Source organism: Ascaphus truei, chromosome 3, assembly GCF_040206685.1.
Source record: "Ascaphus truei isolate aAscTru1 chromosome 3, aAscTru1.hap1, whole genome shotgun sequence".
In the NCBI taxonomy this organism is placed as follows: domain Eukaryota; kingdom Metazoa; phylum Chordata; class Amphibia; order Anura; family Ascaphidae; genus Ascaphus; species Ascaphus truei.
Genome location: NC_134485.1, coordinates 23,799,056 through 23,819,524, shown reverse-complemented (window position 1 = coordinate 23,819,524; position 20,469 = coordinate 23,799,056). Strand labels below are relative to the sequence as shown.

The 20,469-nt window shown below is 45.5% G+C and overlaps 1 protein-coding gene across 2 annotated transcripts in view; it reads left to right on the top strand.

The window, feature by feature from the left end:
- The first annotated feature begins 37 nt into the window (after positions 1 to 37).
- Positions 38 to 20,469, top strand: part of TTC3 (tetratricopeptide repeat domain 3) — a 102,236-nt gene continuing 81,804 nt past the window's right edge. The window contains exons 1-5 of one of the 2 annotated variants that reach the window (XM_075593766.1): positions 38 to 191; positions 12,087 to 12,169; positions 15,803 to 15,897; positions 16,423 to 16,485; positions 20,036 to 20,090. In XM_075593766.1, the coding sequence (XP_075449881.1) occupies positions 12,107 to 12,169; positions 15,803 to 15,897; positions 16,423 to 16,485; positions 20,036 to 20,090 (276 nt within the window). In that variant the 5' untranslated portion in view covers positions 38 to 191; positions 12,087 to 12,106. Of the gene's footprint in view, positions 192 to 10,156; positions 10,458 to 12,086; positions 12,170 to 15,802; positions 15,898 to 16,422; positions 16,486 to 20,035; positions 20,091 to 20,469 lie in introns of those variants that run through there. The other variant, XM_075593767.1, reaches the window with a different exon arrangement.

Below are 20,469 nucleotides of genomic sequence, written 5' to 3'. Positions count from 1 at the left end.
ATGCGAGTGTTTTTGTTGGTGATTATGCAGCGCCCATGTTACGTCATCATTAGCAGGAGAAGCGCTGGCGTCAGACGGGCGCGGGTCTGTGAGGGGGCGGGGGGAGAAGATCTGGAGGAAGCAGCGTTGGCCTGTGAGAGGAGACCCGGATCTGTGAGGCGGGAGGAAGCAGCGGCCTGTGAGATCTGCCGGTGAGAGATCTCCCGGGGGGAGGCGGGAGGAAGCGGCGCAGACCTGTACCGCTGCTGCGGGAGGCCTGGGGCAGGCAAGGGGTTAATGGCGGGAGGTGCGTTCTCCAGAGAGGCCGCTGTGCAAAGGGACAAGTGAGGCCTCCTACTGTAAGCACACGTGTCTCTGTACACGTGTTACATATACATACACACACACTGCTCAACCAGTGTCACTGTGTACACGTGTTATATATATATATATATATATATATATATATATATATTACACACAATGTAGCCCTCTTTCCCCCTAAATAGAGAAACTACCGGTGCTGCCGTTACCTGTTGGCTCACAGAGGGCCCAAGCCTCCTCCACGGGGAGCCTGGGGTGGTATAATTATTGTCTCGGTGCAGCGCCTCCACCTGCGAGGGATCCCAGCGTAGTGGGAGGAGCCCCTCACAGGAACCAATAGTAAACACACACGGTATATAATAATCTTTACTGACAGCACATATAACATAACACCACCACACAGTATAGAGAACACCCAGCCCTGTACCACCAGTGACTGTCCCAAAGTGCATCGGGTGCTAGGCACCAATGCCCTGATGTCGCTTTCCCAATGTCCAGCCCACCCAAAAGTGCAGGGAGTAGCGATATCCCGTGAACTGTTGGTGCACTTTGTTGTGGTGCCTGCCGAGTACTCGGTGCGTCCGACTTAGCAACGAGGATGCGTCTGAGCCAGCGACATGGGCCTCCGCGATGGCGTCCTCTGCGTTGGGTGGACTTCGGTAGGAGGGTCTCACCATTGTATGTCTTTATTTATATAGTGCCATTAATGGACATCGCGCTTCACAGTGGTAATACACGGGGTAATCAAATAAATAACAGATAATATAAATAACAGGTAATGGGAATAAATGCTTCAGACATAAAAGTAACATTAAGAAGAGGATTCTCTGCTCCGAGAGCTTACAGTCTAATTGGTAGGTAGGGAGAACGTACAGAGACAGTAGGAGGGAGTTCTGGTAAGTGCATCTGCAGGGGGCCAAGCTTTACGTATCATGTGTCCAGTATTATCCACAGTGCTATTCATATGCTTCTTTAAGCAAGTGTGTCTTAAGGTGGATAGAGACCTTTTTAAGAGCGTTTGATAACACTACGGTGGTCTGGTCACAGGTCGCGATCACCGCGTGGCGTCTTTACTGTGTCCCTGACACTGCAGTAAAATGAGGAAGCGTCCGTATCTAAGGGCCTTCCCTGAAGCGGCCACAAGCTACACGTGATTGGGGCCTATCTGGGACCTAAGGGGATTCTCTGGCCTAGTCTGTGTGCCACTGATACTCGGACCCTACCTTCCCCTTGTCTGTCCTGGCTCCAACTCCTAGTGTGGCTCCAAACACGCGAAAATGTTTCTCTTCTCGGAGGATCGTAACAGCCCTATTGGCTGAGCTGGGCCCCATGACCTATGCCCCAAAGCACTATGGGGCTTGTAGTTCCTATGTGGAGCCTGTATGTAATGGCCACTGCAACTGTGTAGCCCTGCGCATGCGTGATACTTGTAATGGTCGCCGGGTGCTCTGCTGCGCATGTGCAAAGCTCCCTGACGTGGCGGCGTCCGCTGTGGGTCTTTGGCGATCCGCTTGCCCGCATCAACCTCCTCGCACCCGCGACTATCCATGCTGCCACAGGCGGGTAAGAGGAGGGGGGGGGAAACGTGCGCGGAGGAACCGGGGACCAGCGGGACCTGGTTATATTTATATATACGCTTCTCAACCTGTGTCTCTGTCTGTGTCTCTGTCTGTCTGTGTGTCTCTGTCTGTCTGTGTGTCTCTGTCTGTCTGTGTCTCTGTCTGTCTGTGTCTCTGTCTGTCTGTGTGTCTCTGTCTGTCTGTGTGTCTCTGTCTGTCTGTGTGTCTCTGTCTGTCTGTGTGTCTCTGTCTGTCTGTGTGTCTCTGTCTGTCTGTGTGTCTCTGTCTGTCTGTGTGTCTCTGTCTGTCTGTGTGTCTCTGTCTGTCTGTGTGTCTCTGTCTGTCTGTGTGTCTCTGTCTGTCTGTCTGTGTGTCTCTGTCTGTCTGTCTGTGTGTCTCTGTCTGTCTGTCTGTGTGTCTCTGTCTGTCTGTCTGTGTGTCTCTGTCTGTCTGTCTGTGTGTCTCTGTCTGTCTGTCTGTGTGTCTCTGTCTGTCTGTCTGTGTGTCTCTGTCTGTCTGTCTGTGTGTCTCTGTCTGTCTGTCTGTGTGTCTCTGTCTGTCTGTCTGTGTGTCTCTGTCTGTCTGTGTGTATCTGTGTCTGTGTGTGTATCTGTGTCTGTGTGTGTGTCTGTGTGTATCTGTGTCTGTATGTATGTATGTATGTATATGTGTATTTTCTTCGGTATTAGGTAATAACTTTTTTTTATTTGGACTAACAATTTATGTCATAGGACAAGCTTTTGCGAGTTCTGCTCTTTTCTTCAGGTCAGCAATACTGATATACAAAGGAATCTATGGCTAAAACAGTGTTAAAACCCCCCCAGATATGTACTGTAGATAAGGTAGGGTGTTAAGTGTTTGAAGCCAGGGGAGGGTGACAAGGAAAAGTATGGAGGGGGAGGGATGCTGGGGGAGGGGAGAGAAAGTGTGGATAAGAATAGGGGGAAGCAGGATAATTACAAACAAGTGTGTGTGTGTGTGTGTGTGTGTGTGTGTGTGTGTGTGTGTGTGTGTGTACCCATATCTGCATTAAGGCCTTTGGTTTTGGTGTCAGAGTTATCATTCTGAGTTCAAATGTTTTCCATTCTTGGGGGCGTTTTAAACATTCCATTGAGGATTTTGATTTTTAAATCATTTATGGAATGATCTGGTTGTGAGAAATGATGTCCCACTGGTGAGCAGTATCTTCCTTCTTCGTGATGGAGTATGGAGTGTCTGTGCATGTTCATTCTGCCTTGTAGTTTTTAGCTGGTTTCCCCAATGTAGCATCCTTGATCACATTTGTTGCACTGAATCATATACACCACGTTCCTGGATGTGCAACAGTATGATCCTTTAACATTGAGTTTTCCATGGTTGTGACTGGCTGTGGGATCTTGGCATACAGTATATGTTTGCAGAGTTTGCAACATGTGTTGTTGCACGGTTTTGTGCCATTATCAGTGTCTTTAAGTTCGTTGTGAAGTTTTCTGTTGACTAATTTCTGTTTGAGGTTTGATGGTTGCTGGAACTCAAGAATGGGAGGTTTGGGGAAGATTTCTTTTAATGTCGCATCCTCTGCTAGCATGGGTTGCAGATCTTTGATTATTTTTTGTATACCCTCTGGGGTGGGTTGTATGTGGTCACTAGTGGTATGCGTGTGGTAGGTTCTCTGTCTGTATTGTAGCCAGTGTTCTCGTGGGTCTTTTAGTGCAGATGTAATAGCTTTGGCAATGGTCTTTGGTTTGTATCCCTCCTGTCTGAACGATTCGGTCAGGGTTGTGAGATGACGGTTTCTGTCTTCAGTGTCAGAGCATATGCGGTGGTATCTTTATATAGCCTGGATGTGTATGATAACTTGTGTGGGATGGAAGCTGGAGTTATGGGGCTAACTGCATCTGTCTGTTGGTTTCTTGTATACAGATGTGTGTAGTTTGCCATTTTTCAGTGTTACTGTTGTATCTAGAAAGTTTACTAGGTTACACATACACACACTACTCAACCAGTGTCACTGTGTACACGTGTAATATATACATATCTATAGCATATCTATATACACGAAATACAAAGGTGTCCCAGCACTCACTGTCTATGAAGAAAAGCTCTACTACAAGAGTATGCCTGAAATATGCAATAAGTTTTAATGAGAACACAAGGAAAAAATTACTTGGAGTTGCACATCATATTGGAAACAGAGTCTTAGGGAAGGGGATAGGGAGACAAGGTGACAACACACTACAAAAACAAGGGGGGGGAAACACACTAAAAAGGAGGATGGTATGTAAGGGGAGCAACGACCGTTTCGAGGTACTAACCTCTTTCTCAAACCCATTCCCTCTGATCCAAAGGGACCCAGAGGTACTTCCCTATATACAATGCGCCCTGTCCTACAATAGGGAACAACTGAATATCTGACCAGATAAGGCTATTGGTAATACAGATACAGCAATACAGCAAACGAAGACCAGCAATAAAGCAATCAAGATCCAGTAAAGACCCCTGTATACACTTAAATGTCCTACAATAAGGATCAACAGTATATGAGATCAGGCAAGGTTATTGGCAACACAGAAGTAGCAATCCATCAATAATTGAGAAACAGCAAAAGTAGTCCAAGATAAAGCAATATGTGCAAGTCAAGAAAGCAAACCGCCCTTTGCTGAGTCACTGCTCCTCTGTGTCTCTGCTACTGACAAGCGCTGGTCAGTACACACAGCTTTTAAACGCTATTGAGCACATTGCGAGGTGATAATGGTTGAAAGGCAGGGTTGCAGACCTGTCTAAGACATGTGAATGTGCTCACAAGTGATATTTTTTATTTGCTTATGCAATACGGTGGAGGTTTTCTGTCGCATTTTTCACCCACCATAACTTAAAATGTAATGGTAAACCTACCCAGCCTAGAGATATTTAAAGGCAAGTATAAACCAACCTCACACTGATGATACCCATCAAGGTTGAAACATGTCTGTGAGTGGTTTGTACTTGCTGTGCTAGTCCCATGCTGTGTTTAAAAGCTGCGTTAACGGCGATGCATCAGCTTAAACGGGCTCCATGTGAATGGATACTGTATTCCAGGCAAAAGGTGACATATTGTGTGCTCATTTGCATGTCATTTCCCAGAATCCCTTGCCGCAGTGGGAGCACTGTATGCGAGGTGTTAATGATAGACAGGTCTGCAAACCTGCCTTTCAAAGACATGAGTGTGCTCACAAGTGATATTCTTTATTGGATATATATATATATATATATATATATATATATATATACATACATACATACATACATACATACATACATACATACATACATACATGCGCGCGCGCTCAACCAGTGGGACTGTGACTCGCTCTCATCAAATAAGCTTTATTGGCATGACAAAAGAACATTTCAGTATTGCCAAAGCATGAGTTATAGGGGATAGTGTACAATGATTACACAGTAAATGAGTAATAGGGGTAGGGTATAATGGTTACACAGTACATGAACAGGGGGTTGGGTATAATGATTGCACGGTACATGGGTAACAGTTCCACATTGGGATGTGGGCGTCTCTCAGCTTGTGACAGGTGCTGGATATAGTGTGCAGCCAGTTCTGCTGTGGTTTCATATTCTCCCAGGAGGATCGCTATTTTCTGGTTCTCTTCTATAGTGTTAAAGTTCTGGATAAGAGCTGTGAGTTTCTCCAAGTGGACATCTCTCGATTACATAGATAGATATGTTTGTTTTCAGGGGTGGCATTTTCCCGGAAGGCTTCTAACACTTTGTCCCTGTGTTGAGCCGTAGAGCTGACTGATATCTGTGGTCAGTTGAAAAAGCAGGATCGGGTGCGCTGGGACTGGTGGTGACGGACGGGTCAGTCAGCACTGTGCCGTATAGTGCTGAAGTGGGAGGGTTAGAGAACCTGACTGAGAGAGGGTGGCAGAAGTGGTTACACGGAAGGAGTGTCGGCGTGTTTGAGTCAGTGAGAGTGTATGTCACAGTTGCACACACACACACACTGACAGATGCAGACGGAGACGTTTAGTGGTCGGGGGAGAGGAGAGACTGGACCAGCTGCACCGTGCAAACCACCATCTCCCTGCTGTTCAACAACACTTTGCTTCCTAAAAATTCTAGCTGGCTCCTAAGTTTATTTTTTTTTTTTATTATTATTATTTGCTCAACCCATGTACAAATATAAATTGAGTTACAGGTATAGTGGCACTCCACTTAACAATAAACTGCCTGGGTGCAATAATCTGCAACAAAAAATAGTACAAATAGTGAAGAACAAAACACGCCAGGTCCTGTAGTAAAAATAAAAAAGGTTTATTAATAAAAATCAATGTTTCGGCTCTCATTGGGGCCTTGTAGAGCCGAAACGTTGATTTTTGTTGAACCTTTTATTTTTATTTTATGACCTGGTGTGCTTGCTGCTCTACCAGCACTCCTAAATCCTTCCCAATCAAGGGTTGACCTACTTTTGTCCCATTTTGCGCTTTTTCTTGGCTGGAGCTTGCTCCTGGTATATTGGCGATCAGCTGTTGGCTTCCAACTGTTTGTATTTCTCATATTTAGCCTTATTGAAGCCAGTGTGTGACATTGGGGGTTGCGGGCTCAATGGATCAGCTCCTTACCAGGGCGCGCTCCAGTTCGTATGGTCTCCCCTCCCTGCAATCTTCACCCTCCTACCCAGTTACATGGTCCACATCTCCACATTTCAGTGACCATGTAATAGTATACTGTGTAAGGAAAATGAAACCACCCCAATCATGTTACAGGCATACCCCGGTTTAAGGACACTCACTTTAAGTACACTCGCGAGTAAGTACATATCGCCCAATAGGCAAACATCAGCTCACGCATGCGCCTGTCAGCACGTCCTGAACAGCAATACTGACTCCCTGCCTGTACCGAAGCTGTGCGCAAGCGGGGAGACTGTAGAGTCTGTTACACATGCGTTATTTACATCAGTTATGCACGTATATGACGATTGCAGTACAGCACATGCATCGATAAGTGGAAAAAAGGTAGTGCTTCATTTTAAGTACATTTTCGCTTTACATACATGCTCCGGTCCCATTGCGTATGTTAATGCGGGGTATGCCTGTATAAAGTTCTCCTCACTAGAACATTTAGAAAAATTAATCTACAACAGTTTCTGGCTGACCTTACCAACTGCCCTTGGTACAGAATCCACTTAATTCCCGACCCTGATTCTGCGCTCGACTATTTCCAATCTGAGTTCTTAAACATCTGTGATACCCATGCTCCACTACGCAGAATAAGAGTACGGGGGGCCCACCTTGCGTGGGTTACAACTGACCTTATAGCGCTCTACCAGTTCAGGGATGCCTTGTGGAAAAGCTACGAAGTAACTGACACTACTACCAAGGATCTTAATAACTACAGATGCCTGTGAAATATGTGCACAAGGCCAACAAGACATACAAAAGAACAATATTACTCTGACAATCTTCACCAGAATACATCAAACCCAGCCAACTTCTGGAAGGTTATCAATAATATATCCCAGCATTTTACCCATCAACAACCAAGTAATATCACTAAGGAGTAAGGAGGATATTACTCTGACAAATCCCACTAACATTGCAAATGCATTCAATGATTACTTTGTGGGGTGTGCTACTAACTTATTAGCGAAATGCAACCCAAACCACAAACATGAACCTCATTCTGAGAGTACCCCTATAGCCCCACCCCCTCCCAACACTGCCCACAACTTTCAATTTGTCCCAGTATCCGAAGAGATTACAGAAGCGCTTCTCATTAAGACTTGATGCCCCAGCCATTGCCAAATCAATTGCTTCCATAGTCAACTCTATCCTGTCTGCAGGCCATATCCCCAAGACCTGGAGTTGCCCCAATCTTCAAAAGTGGGGACAAAAAAACTCTCAAATTACAGGCCAATCTCTTCTCCCAATAGTATCCAAAGTCATGGAAAAATGTGTTCACTCCCAATTAAGAGATTACTATACCATGACAAATCTCCCCAGCCAATTCCAATCTGGCTTTCGCCCCAAACACTCCACGGTAACCACCCTGCTAAAAGTTTGCAATGAAATGCAGTGTGGAATGGAACTGGGACAACTTTCTGGTGCAATATTCCTAGATTTTGCAAAAGCTTTTGATACTGTTGATCATGTTATCTTGCTTAAACTCCAGTGCTCTGGAATAGGTAAGCATGCTTTAAACTGGCTTCATTCCTACCTATCGGGTAGATCCCAACATGTCTATCTCAGGCTTTAACTCCAACCCCATGGATATCACTAGTGGATATCACCTCTATTCCGGGGCCCCTACTCTTCTTGGTGTTCATCAATGATCTTCCTACAGCTTGTAAGGGAGCTTCAATATACATGTAGCAGATTACACAATCTTATATGCACACAGCCCTAGCCTCTCTGACCTTGAACACATACCTCAATCTGACTTTTTGAGACTTGAAAATTTGGATTTCCCAAAACAAACTGTTTTTAAACACTGACAAGACTGTAACAATGGTATTTGAGACCAAGGCTACATTTTTAAAGCTTCCTATGACTGAGCTCCAGATCAGAATCAACGCTAATACCTTCCTAGCTCCTGTTACTAGTTTTAAATACTTGGGCACATGGTTTGACTCCCATTTAACATTTGCAATGCACATTGATACCCTGACATCCAAAACCTATGCCAAACTAGGGGTACTTTACAGGAACAAATCCTCCCTAAGTCTGCTGGTCAGAAAGCGTATCACACAGCAGATGCTAATGCCAATTATAGACTTTGGGGACAGTATACGGCACGGCTCCCCAAACCCACCTTGGCAAACTTGACACCTTCTACAATTCAATATGCCGCTTTGTCCTCCAATGCAACTACAACACACACCACGGCGAAATGCTCAAAGAACTATATTGGTCATCACTCGAGTCTAGGCGCAAAGTTCACCTTTCCTGTCTTGCCTTCAGATACTTTCAGGGCAAGCTACCCATCTATCTGAACAAGCTCCTCGCCCCTACCACATGCAGCACTTATCATCTGAGATCATACTTCAAAAGACTGTTCATGGTCCCAAGACTCGGCAAAGTATCCGGCCGCTCCTCCTCCTCTAACCGTGCACCCCAAAACTGGAACAACCTACCAGAGTCTCTCACAGCCGCCACCAGTCTAAGTTCTTTCAAAACTAAAGCTGTCTCGCATTTTAATCTGGTCTGTAACTGCTACATAAGCCTATAATATATTTTATCTCTAACTGCATGCAATGTCTTGTATATAATGTATAACCCTGCTCACTTAATGTAACTATTTGTATCAATGTATTATTTGTCATCTTAACTCTATGCCCAGGACATACTTGAAAACGAGAGTTAACTCTCAATGTATTACTTCCTGGTAAAACATTTTTATAAATAAAATAAACATGCATTGGGCTCAATTTCTTCATTTTTAATCAGCCTTGCCTCTTACTACTGTAATTGCAGCCTTTACAAATTTATATAGAGATTTACCTTTACTTGGTTATCGCTATATAGCATCAGAAATAAGGTTTATGCCCTATTTTTTTCCCCCTTTGTATGTAGACTGATTAATTTATGCTTCCCAAACTCCTAACCGGAGATTTCTTTGTTAAATCTCATCTGCAATTTACCTGCCCAAGTTTCCAGTCTATCCATATTGTACCGTAGAGAAATGGCATCCTGCTGTGATTTTACATAATTGACGCCAGCAAAGATGGAGACTTTTTGCTCTGTGTGCAAACTTCAAGGTCATTAATAAACAAGTTGAAAAGCAGGGACTCCAGTACCGATCCTTGAGGTGCTCCACTTCCAACTTGAACCCTTCCTTAAAAGGTTCCATTTATGACCGCTTTGCTTTTTCATATTGCATTGCCCTGATCGAAGTTCATTCTTACCTCCTTCAGAGAAACTAAGGCCGCGATTATAGTGGCCGCGGCGCACGCACGCCGCCAAAACTGAATTCCGTGAAGGGGCACATAGTGGGCGTGACGGAGAGGCAGAATCCTGGAGAGACAAATTATTTTGTTTCGCCATGGCCGCGTCTCAGCCAGTGATGGCGAATCACTCGCGTGACGTTACGGGCCACTCCTCTGTCGCCTCCTGACTTTTCCTGCATACTGTGCTCGCGAGCGACGTGCGTGCCCTGCAGCACCCACTATAAACGCGGCCTAAAACAAGTTAGTTTGGCATGGCCAGCTCCACATAAATCCATGCAAATTTTATCCTGAATATTGTCATTGAATAAACCTTTAAATAAGTCCCCCGCTATTTGACAGGCTTATAGGCCTATTATACCCTGGTTGTGGTTCAGCCACTGTTTCATTTTAGGCATCACACCTGCTTTAAGCCATACTTTACTTTTTTTTACGTCAACGTTATTATACATTTATAACTTAAATGTTAAAATCAGAAGTGAACATGGCAAGCTGCAGTAATGTTTTCACCTTGCTAATGTGAATTCCAGCATACGTGGTTATCTGATGGCTTCGGGGTGCTGCTTGACTGTACGCATGTCAAGAAGAACATGGGAATAAGAAACGATAACTATGGATTGAAGGCTTTTATCCAACATTACATGAGTAGGAAAGCGAGAGCTGGAATTGTTTCAGCGGTGAGACGCGCTACAAAATCTAACCCCTATTACAGGGAAAGGGATGTTACCTTGGGCAATAGGGTTGGTACATACTTTTGTAGTATAGTTCTGTTTGGGTGCTGGACTTGCAGCGCTACGGTTGACCATGGCCGCGCTTATTGTGCTGACGTCACACTGCGGTCGCTGGAAAAATCAAATTGACTTTTATTTCCAGCGATCGCGACCAAGCTGTCGCGTAACTTCTGCTGTAAGCGACGGCGGCAATGCATTTGTTTTGCCGCGCCATGGCTGTCGCCACCACTATAAGTGCAGCCTTACTGGCGTGTGCTGAATCTGCCTGAGAGCTGTGGTTGTGTGCAGTGCAACTCATGGATTGAAGATTTTAAGAAGCAGACTAGTTACAGTTGCTCCTGACCAGAAACTCTGCAAATAGTTGCCGATCCTGCCATAAGCCTGTCCCATCCCGTCGGTGTCCTGCTACCATGGGCTGTGCGTAAACCTACACTGCTCCTCTTAATAGCTGCTCCCAAGGGTTGAGTCTGCATCACTATTATAGTGTTAACCCTGCTACCAAGGGCTGTTCCTATACCCTACGCTAAGGGTGGGAGACGCCAGTCCTCGGGCCACCAACAGGTCTGGTTTTTAGGATATCCCTGCTTCAGCACAGGTGGCTGTCTTCCGACTGATGGAAGCAGGGTTATCTTTAAAACCGACCTGTTAGTGGCCCTTGAGGCCTGGAGTTGCCCACCCCTACATTTACTGCAGTATATATGAGTTTCTCTTGTTTTTATTCTGCTGAAGAACGCTACTTTTGCTGCTGTTGAAAGTCTCTTGCATTGCTGAATGAGCAATATTTTCTGCTCATCTGCACTCTTGGGTTTGCCTCTACGTGTCCCCATTACAACCCTCTTCAATCAAAATCTAGGAACAGGGCACGTCCCAGTTGTGCAAAAAAGAATAAAGGATGCGAAAAGATGTAATTTTCTTTATAAAATATTATTGAATCAACATCATCGATTTTAAATAAAAAGAATTGCTTTGTCACATCAGTCTCCGTTCTCCAGTGTCCTGTGTGTGCTATCAGCTTTGAATCTTGGAGTCCAGTCTCTGTCCACAAACCGCTTGACGCTTTTCTTGGTCTTTACGGTTGGGGGTGATGGGCGCTTGTGAGCTGTAGACCCCTGGTTATTAACAACAGCCCCGGCTCTACTCTACAGTGTGCTCCCCTTCCTCCGACTGACGTTCTCTTTACTGCGGGACTCCGGAACCGACGTAGCGGCCCGGGATGACGACTCCTTCAGCTTGCGTGTCCCAGATGTTCTGCGTTCCACTGGAGCTATCGATCTTTACGCAGGATGCTGGATCTCACACAGGATACTGGATCTCTCGCAGGATGCTGACTACAGGGGGGAGAGTCCAATTGCTTGATTTACAAACAGACACTTTATTTAAACCGGTTTTTGGCATTGATTTACAGTACCAGCTCCTTGGGTCACTTGACCACGGTCACCAATAAAATGCCTTATGACATTATTGTACCTCTAAAATGCTACTGTGTGCAGCATCTACAATGTGTACCTGTATTTACGATCACACCAAGACTCCTTTATCAATGAATTGCTCATCTTCTTCTTCTGTCTCCGACAGATACAAATTATAGAACCAAGATGGCCGAGGAATACTGCTCCGCTTGTAGTTATGCCTGCCGTTGTTGTGCTTCATGTGCCAAGGTAAGAAGATCTGTTTACTTAAAAGTTGTGATACTTATGTACATCATCTCGTAGGCAAATGTGCTTCTGAAGGAAAAATGGTAACATCAGAGTTAATTCAATGGTAGGAAGGCACCGGGGCACTCCTGAAATTTAGGACAAGGTTTCCTTATTGAATATACATACTCCTCCTATGCGTTTCGGGCCCGGCTGTGGCTGAAACGCGTAGGAGGAATATGTAGATTCAATAAAGAAACCTTGTCTTCAACTTTGTGTGTGCCGCTACCTTTGAATTAATTCACACGACTGGATCTGCCACAGGATCAGACCCAACATCATATGGGGTACACCAATTGTTTTATTCCGATTTACATAGAGCACTAGAAGGAGCGTGAGCTCTAAAAATAAATAAACATGACCTCTTTCTAAACATTAGTGTTAACACATGCACCTATTCATTCAAAAGTATTGTTAATCTCACTTAATGCTTTTAATTTGGACTTAAATGCACATTGTGTCACCTAATGTAAAGTTTACAGCGTGACTGTAGGGGAAATTGTAGCATTTCACTGATCTTATAAACGTTCTGGGTAGAGCGAGAACAGGGATCCTTTTTATTGGTGCACACGCTAAAAGTAAGGCAGGTATAAGCCATATAGGCCAACAACATCAAATTAGAAGAAAACCATGTTGGTGGTCTATAGAGGCAGATAATGTCTAGTTAAAGCCTAACCAGTAGCAAGATTAAGCTAATGAGGGCTACTGCCAAATAGTGAGACCTGATAATAGTTTTACCCTATGGTTCATTAAAATTGTTTGTTTTTTTAAAGGTAGTTATTAGCAGCACCTATAATTCCAAGTGCCTGCTACCATTTCATTATCAGGTCTCACTATTTGGCAGTGGCCCTCATTAGCTTAATCTTGCTACTGGTTAGGCTTTAACTAGACATTATTTGCCTCTGTAGACCACCAATATGGTTTTCTTCTAATTTGATGTTGTTGGCCTATATGGCTTATACCTGCCTTACTTTTTAGAGTGTGCACCAACAGAGAGGATCCCTGTTCTCTCTACCTATTCCTAGCTAATTGCATTTTGATCCTTAGGTGGCACCTCTATTCAATTTTAGAAAGTTTTACACTATGTTCATAGTTGGAGCGAAGCATCCCTCCTCCCCCTCTTCTCCCTCCTCCCCTCCTCCCCTCCTCCTCCCCCCCTTTCCCTCCTCCTCCCTCCTCCCTCCTCCCCCCCTTTCCCTCCTCCTCCCTCCTCCCTCCTCCCCCCCTTTCCCTCCTCCTCCCTCCTCCCCCCCTTTCCCTCCTCCCTCCTCCCCCCCTTTCCCTCCTCCCCCCCTTTCCCTCCTCCTCCTTCCTCCCCCCCCCTTTCCCTCCTCCTCCTTCCTCCCCCCCTTTCCCTCCTCCTCCTTCCTCCCCCCCCTTTCCCTCCTCCTCCTTCCTCCCCCCCTTTCCCTCCTCCTCCTTCCTCCCCCCCCCTTTCCCTCCTCCTCCTTCCTCCCCCCCCCTTTCCCTCCTCCTCCTTCCTCCCCCCCCCTTTCCCTCCTCCTCCTTCCTCCCCCCCCTTTCCCTCCTCCTTCCTCCCCCCCCTTTCCCTCCTCCTCCTTCCTCCCCCCCCTTTCCCTCCTCCTCCTTCCTCCCCCCCCTTTCCCTCCTCCTCCTTCCTCCCCCCCCTTTCCCTCCTCCTCCTTCCTCCTTCCTCCCCCCCCTTTCCCTCCTCCTCCTTCCTCCTTCCTCCCCCCCCTTTCCCTCCTCCTCCTTCCTCCTTCCTCCCCCCCCTTTCCCTCCTCCTCCTTCCTCCTTCCTCCCCCCCCTTTCCCTCCTCCTCCTCCTTCTCCCCTGTTCAGCTACCTCCTACAACGCTAGGCCTGGTCCGTGGTGTGACAGGCTATAAAAACAATTCTTTTCTTAAGACAATTTGCAACTTAACATTAACCTCTGGTGTGCCAGATTGATTAAAATAGTTTACTGTCTGCCATGTTCATTAAATGCAATAATAATACTGTGGGTTAAAAATAAAATATCACATGAGAACTTATCTTGCAAACGGTCAGAGTATAAGGAATTGTGGTGCCTCGCTCAAATCCCTAAACTAAATAAATGAGGTTGCGTGCTGCCAGGGATAGGTACGCAGACAAAAGGGATCCAGAACATGCAGACAAAGTAGCCTTCAGCTGCACTGTGTATACTGGCACCTGCCATGTAAAGTGTGTGTGTGTGTATATATATATATATATATATATATATATATATATATATATATATATATATATCTCATTAAAGTCTAGGACTATGAGACAGTCACTGACAACTGGTAGTGACATACAGTGTTAACGTATACATACTCACCTGTACACATTTGTGGAATTTGCCAGCAGGCCACTGCGTAGACACACTCTATTGGGGAGCATAGTCGGCTGCATTTATAAAATTCAGTGGGTAAAGTCACAGTACATCTTCGCTCTGCGGAATAAAGTAGTGTAAGAATTGATAGGGTAAACTGATGACTCCAGACACGGAGCAACTAGATGAAACCTATAGGGATCTGATATACCATCCTAGATGGAAATAGACATTTAGGGAATTTGAATCAGAGATTAAGCATTGAGACCTGTACATTCCTACATCGTAATCGGCATTACTGTTTACCGCTACGATCCTGCATACCTATATTAACAATACATATAGGTGTCTAGCAGGTCACTCTATACTATACACTAAACCTTAGACATATCTCCACTTATCAACCCAGGGTTAAATTACAGGTATATTAATACCTTACCCAATGATTCATCCAAGAGGAGTTTTCTTTGGGAAGGGTGAAGCTGAATGAGTTAGTTATTTCACTTTCGTATATATTTTCCTCATTTGATGCACATCTTTTGAGCTAGTTACTAGCACCAGAGAGGCACTAGGAGCTTCATGATTTTAAAGTTATTTATGTAGTGATTTAGTCTATCATGTCCCAATAAACTTGTATATGTTGTATGTTTGCGTACTCAAGGACCATGATTTAATACAACTCAGGTCTGTGGTGCGCCCTAGTGGGGATCTATTTGTGTGCTCTTCACACTCACATCCCTTTTGCAAACGGTCAGAGTAGAAACAGAAATAATTTGCCCGTTTCCTGTTCCTTTTTATGTTTAAGGAACACATGCTCTGTAAAAACAAATCGCGGCTTCCTATTGGCCCACGTGAGAGACATTCTAAAGCTACAGAGGTACGTATCTCGGGTGGCAGGGGGTCCCCAGAGCTGAATTGAGGACAGTTCTGCTCCAGAGACCCGCTGCTTCCTGGGATACGTACCCCCGTAGGTGGCACCGCTAACAGCTCTGCAGGTTTAAATGTCCCGGTCACGCAGGCCAATAAGAAGCTGCAAGGGATGACCGCACGGCTTTCTTTTGGCATGTGGGACATTTAAACCGCCATTATGATGGCCCCAACTAGCCCAGCAGAAGCTGCTACTGGCAGATACCGGCACTCCCTTCGGCGGTAAGTGTCCCGGGAGGCAGGGGATCCCCGCAGCTGAAGTTAATGTAGTTCGGCGCTGGCGAGACCCCCTTTACGTCAAACCTATATATCAGAAAAAAGAAATCTAAGCTTGTGTGCTACTTTTAACATGGTTTCTATTGAATCTTGCAGGAGTCTGAATCTATGAAGCTACGTGGTAATGACGAGTTTGCAAAAGGGCATTTTGGTTTGGCATCAGAGCTGTACTCTAAAGCTATAGAATATAGGTAAAGGTGCAACTTCTGTTTCCCACTATCTGTTTTATCTATCATTTTTCTTTCCACCATTTCTTTATTCCAGGGCTGCTCAACTCAAGAACTCTGAGTCACCTGTGCTGGCGCTGGGACATCCTGACATCCTGGCCTGATGGGGGGAGGGGGGGGGGAGGCTCTTGAGGACTAGAGTTGAGCACCTCGGATTTATTCCTATCTGTTTTCTTCACTGTTTATTTTCTTTCTTTTTTTCCCTTTTACTGTTTTCTGTTACTTCCTTTTCTCTTTCTCTCTCTCTCTCTTTCTCTCTCTTTCTCTCTCTTTCTCTCTCTTTCTCTCTCTTATTTGAACCCCTTATTTTTGCTCTTCTCTGTTTCTCACACCATGTGGGGCATAAGCTGCAGAAATGTACATTCTGGGGGTGGCTATGCAACATGGCTCACAGGTAACCACCATGGAGAAGTGTTGTTGTTCATGTCTAGCATGGCGTTAACTTTACTTCTGATTCTCATAAGCCATTTTTTCCCCCCCTCTTTCCAGCCCTGAAAACCACCTTCTCTTCAGCAACCGGGCCCTCTGCTATATACGTATGGGCAAATACATGTAAGTAATTGGCGTACATAAGATTGTATTGTGATGGAAGAAACTTAAAACAGCAAAACGGGCTTTCAGAGATACTTGCCTCTAGCGGTGCCGGTATCTGTGCACCAGGGAACTGTGTGCCTAACATAATGGCAGTTTTTTTCAACCAAAAAATTTTTTTTATTGAGTGCAGGGTACAATCATCACATACGCTACCAACCCATTGTCTCACATAACGGTACCCCGAACAGCTCATTTTGTATTTGGGGTCACAAAAGACATACCGGGGATACGCACAGACCCACCAGACTTACGGCCAGACTACACCGGGAAAAAGGTGGGGAGGGGGGGTGGGGGGAAGGGGTGGGGCTGCCCCAGACAGGCTCCGGGTCAGCTGGGCTCGTCCTGGCTATCACAGCCGCAGAAAGGCTCCGGATCATTTGGGTTTCGGAGGCTTCAGGTTCGTCAGATCTCGGGTTAGCTGTTATCTTATTGTTTGCGGACGTCTGCGAGTATGTACACTAGACCCTGTTCACTCCCTTTGCTGCCAAATTTAGCTGTTCCTCTTTGTTGACTGTATTCTATGTCTCCCCGTCAGCTACACTCGTCCAAGGAGAACGCGCCTATAGCTATTAAAGCAGTATGTTGGAGGCATTGATCCCTGGGAGATCGTTCAGGGCTCACCATGGAGCCCAGACTTTTAGGAAGTTTGTGCCGGTGTCGTTAACCAGACTCGTTAACTGTTCCATCCGGCAAACGTGCCAAATTCGATTTCTGATTTTTGGGATATTTGGTAGTTCGGGCTGCTTCCACAATGCTGCGATTTCGCACCTCAGGGCAGTTGCAAAATGTGCAATTAATTTGTGCTCCGATCTGTTTAACCCCGGGGTGCGTCTGGCCAGCAGAAACAACCAGGGGTCCAAAGGGATCGTGCGGTCGAGAATTCTCTGGAGCCAATTTCTGATATCTTCCCAGATTGGGAGTATTTTGGTGCAACCCCACAGCATGTGCAGCAAGTCTGCCTGCTCCCCACATTGTTTAGGGCACAATGGAGGGTAGCCCCTGACAACATAATGGCAGTTTTAAATGTCCGGCGAGCCAATAGGAAGCCGTGGCCTCATATGTTGCTGCTTCCAACCTTTTTTCAATTTTCTTTTCAATTAAACCACAATGTATCCTGTTTTTGCTGCTTTAATGCTCATGTTTAGCTGTACCAATTTCAAACAAAGGTAAAATATGTATCTGTAGTGAACACATTTCTCTTTCCATGCCGGGAAGCTTAGGGTTGTCATTTTCTAACTGGGTGGCTGGTATTGTGCATGTGGAAAACAATCTAATATCTCACCCGAGGGAGTCTTTCTCTAATCACTTTGGCGGATACTGACCAAGGTCACTTGTGTGGTAACACACCAGATCCGGCATGGATTTTCCATTGACTTGAATTTCCCCACGTCACATGTGTTATCCTACAGCTGACGTTGGGGAAGCTCTCGCTTTTTGACGCAAAGAGAAATCTTTATCTGCTTGCCGCCATTCTTGCCCCCATCACATTTTTCATTATTTAAAATATTAAAATAAATAAGCGCATATTTTAGCCCAAAAACATCATTCTCAGCATCGGAGCAGCACATACCCTCTCTAGTATTAAGAGACATGCATCTCTCAATAGTATTTGGTACCTAACTGAAGGAAAGGCGCTGCATCAATGCCAAAGGTAGGTGTGCTATAGAGAAAATTAAGCATATGTGATCCCGTAGGGGAAAGGAAAAAGCGGTGCCTTGCTATATGAAATCGGTATATTGGGATTATCGCAACATCCTAAAAAGAGGAGGAAAGAGGACAGGCAAAAAAAAAAAAAACACCCTCTGATGTGTTTCGTGCCTACGGCGCTTTATCTGAGAGTAATTTGTCCGTCTCCGGTAGTCTCATTAAGTAGAGATCTGTACTGGAAGATTCGCCATATGTGCACATCAAAGGTTTTCCACAGGTTTGACGTTGCTGGGATGAAACGGTTAAGCTGTGTAGGTGAGCAAATGGCGACTTCATGGCACCTACGCAAAGAATCCAAGTGTGTGCATGAAAATTCTGTTCTGTCTAGTAACTATTTATAAATAGAGGATACACAATTTAACAAAAGCGAGCATATTTAAAGCAATAATCTAGCCACATTTTACAATCTTCCTTCGTCTCTGGCTTTGTCAGTCCCGAAAGGTAAACTTGTGTTGTTGCGTTTTTTTTGTTTCACGCAGCAATTAAAAAAAAAAAAAAAAATGTTTGCCCTGGGAGCAATGAGATGCACGTGGGAAGTATGGCTTAAATGCCAAGGGAAGTATGGTCTGGTAGCATCCCCCTCACAGCTCACCCCCATCTTCCGGAACCCCAAATTCCCACCAGGGTGTTCCCCAAGTCAAATTGACCAATTTCAGAGTCACAATATTAGGATGGTGGCCGATCTGCTGCAGAAAGATGAGATCGCTACTTACCAGGCGCTTAGAGACAAATTCGAGATCCAGGGCTTCCACCTATTCAAGTACTTGCAAGTCCGACACTTCCTTTTGTCCCTTTCCCCAACCTCCAAATTCCCCCAACTAACTAAATTCGAAACTTTGTGTGCCAAAAGCACTTACCAAAAAGGTCTGATCTCCGAAATATACAAAGGATTGGAGCCACCTCCCACTCCACCGAACCACCGGTACATGCAAAGATGGTCTGAGGAACTAGGCCTACCAATAGACCTGGAGGACTGGGAGGAGATCTGGGAGCAGGCCTACCCCGGCACAGTTGACCTGTGCTGGCGGGGATGTGGTCAAAAGGGGGACATGGCCCACATTTGGTGGTCATGCCCGGAGATTCAGAGGTACTGGACCATGATCCAGAAGCTTATACACGAGGTCTCGGGACTATCCCTACCCATGGACCCGCTGACCCTGGTGCTGAACAAACTAATCGAGGACCTACCCCCGCCAATGTCCAGACTAATAACGGCCATATTGACAGCGGCCAGATGCTCTATAGCAGCCGCATGGAAGCAGATTAAAGCCCCCTCGAGAACGACCGTTACTAGGAGAATTAATGAAGTTATGACTATGGAGAAACTAACAGCCATGCTCCAAAAGAAAATTCCCCAGTTCCTGAATACCTGGGATCCCTGGCTAGCAAGATAGATCCAATCGAGCTGGGCCGCGGTGGCAGGCGCGCGCTCCCCCCCCCCCCCCCCCCGGTTCTCGTGGGGGGGGGGTGGTGGGGGATCGCCTGGTTGCCTCTCCCTCCCTCTCCTTGACCCTCCATCCCCTCCTTCCCCTCCTTCCCCCCTGTATGTCTTCCTCCCCCCCCCCCCCTCTCGCCCCTCCCTCTATTCCCCCCCACCAAAGGAAACGGAAATTGTTATTTGGTCACTCACAGATTGTAATAAGCATCACTGTCATGGGCTCATGACACCCCTGTATGTACTGCAATATCTGAATGTCTCCAATAAAAAAATTGTTATAAAAAAAATTAAAAATAAATAAATAACGTTTACGGTTTGTAAAACATAGTCATATCTCTGCTAATCCTGTCCTGTTTTTTTTAGGAAAGCTATGTATGATGGGCAGCAAGCCACTGTTCTCAAGTATAAATGGCCAAAGGTAAGTGTGGTTGCTGCTGCTTGTGCGCGTTGTTCATTGAAAGTTGCAGCCTCAAAGACAAATTATCTAATTCTGCGCATCAGTGTTAGAGTAGAATTGTATTGTATTATGTTTCCAATTGCAAGGCTTTCACTGGGGCTTGTCTTTGTGGCAATGAGGTACAATATTAGAGCCTTTTAGTGTTTATTTCCCTAAGCCATTTTGAAAAGTGTCTCTCTCTAAGAATTTCTATCCAGCATCTTTCTGACAACGTCCCTGTGTCCACTGTTTCTGCATTTACCACTACACTATTCTATTTATATGGCCTCGAGGTGTTCCACAGTATAATGTGGGGGAAGAGCAAATCCTAAACCGCATGCAATTTAAAGCTGCAGACCAA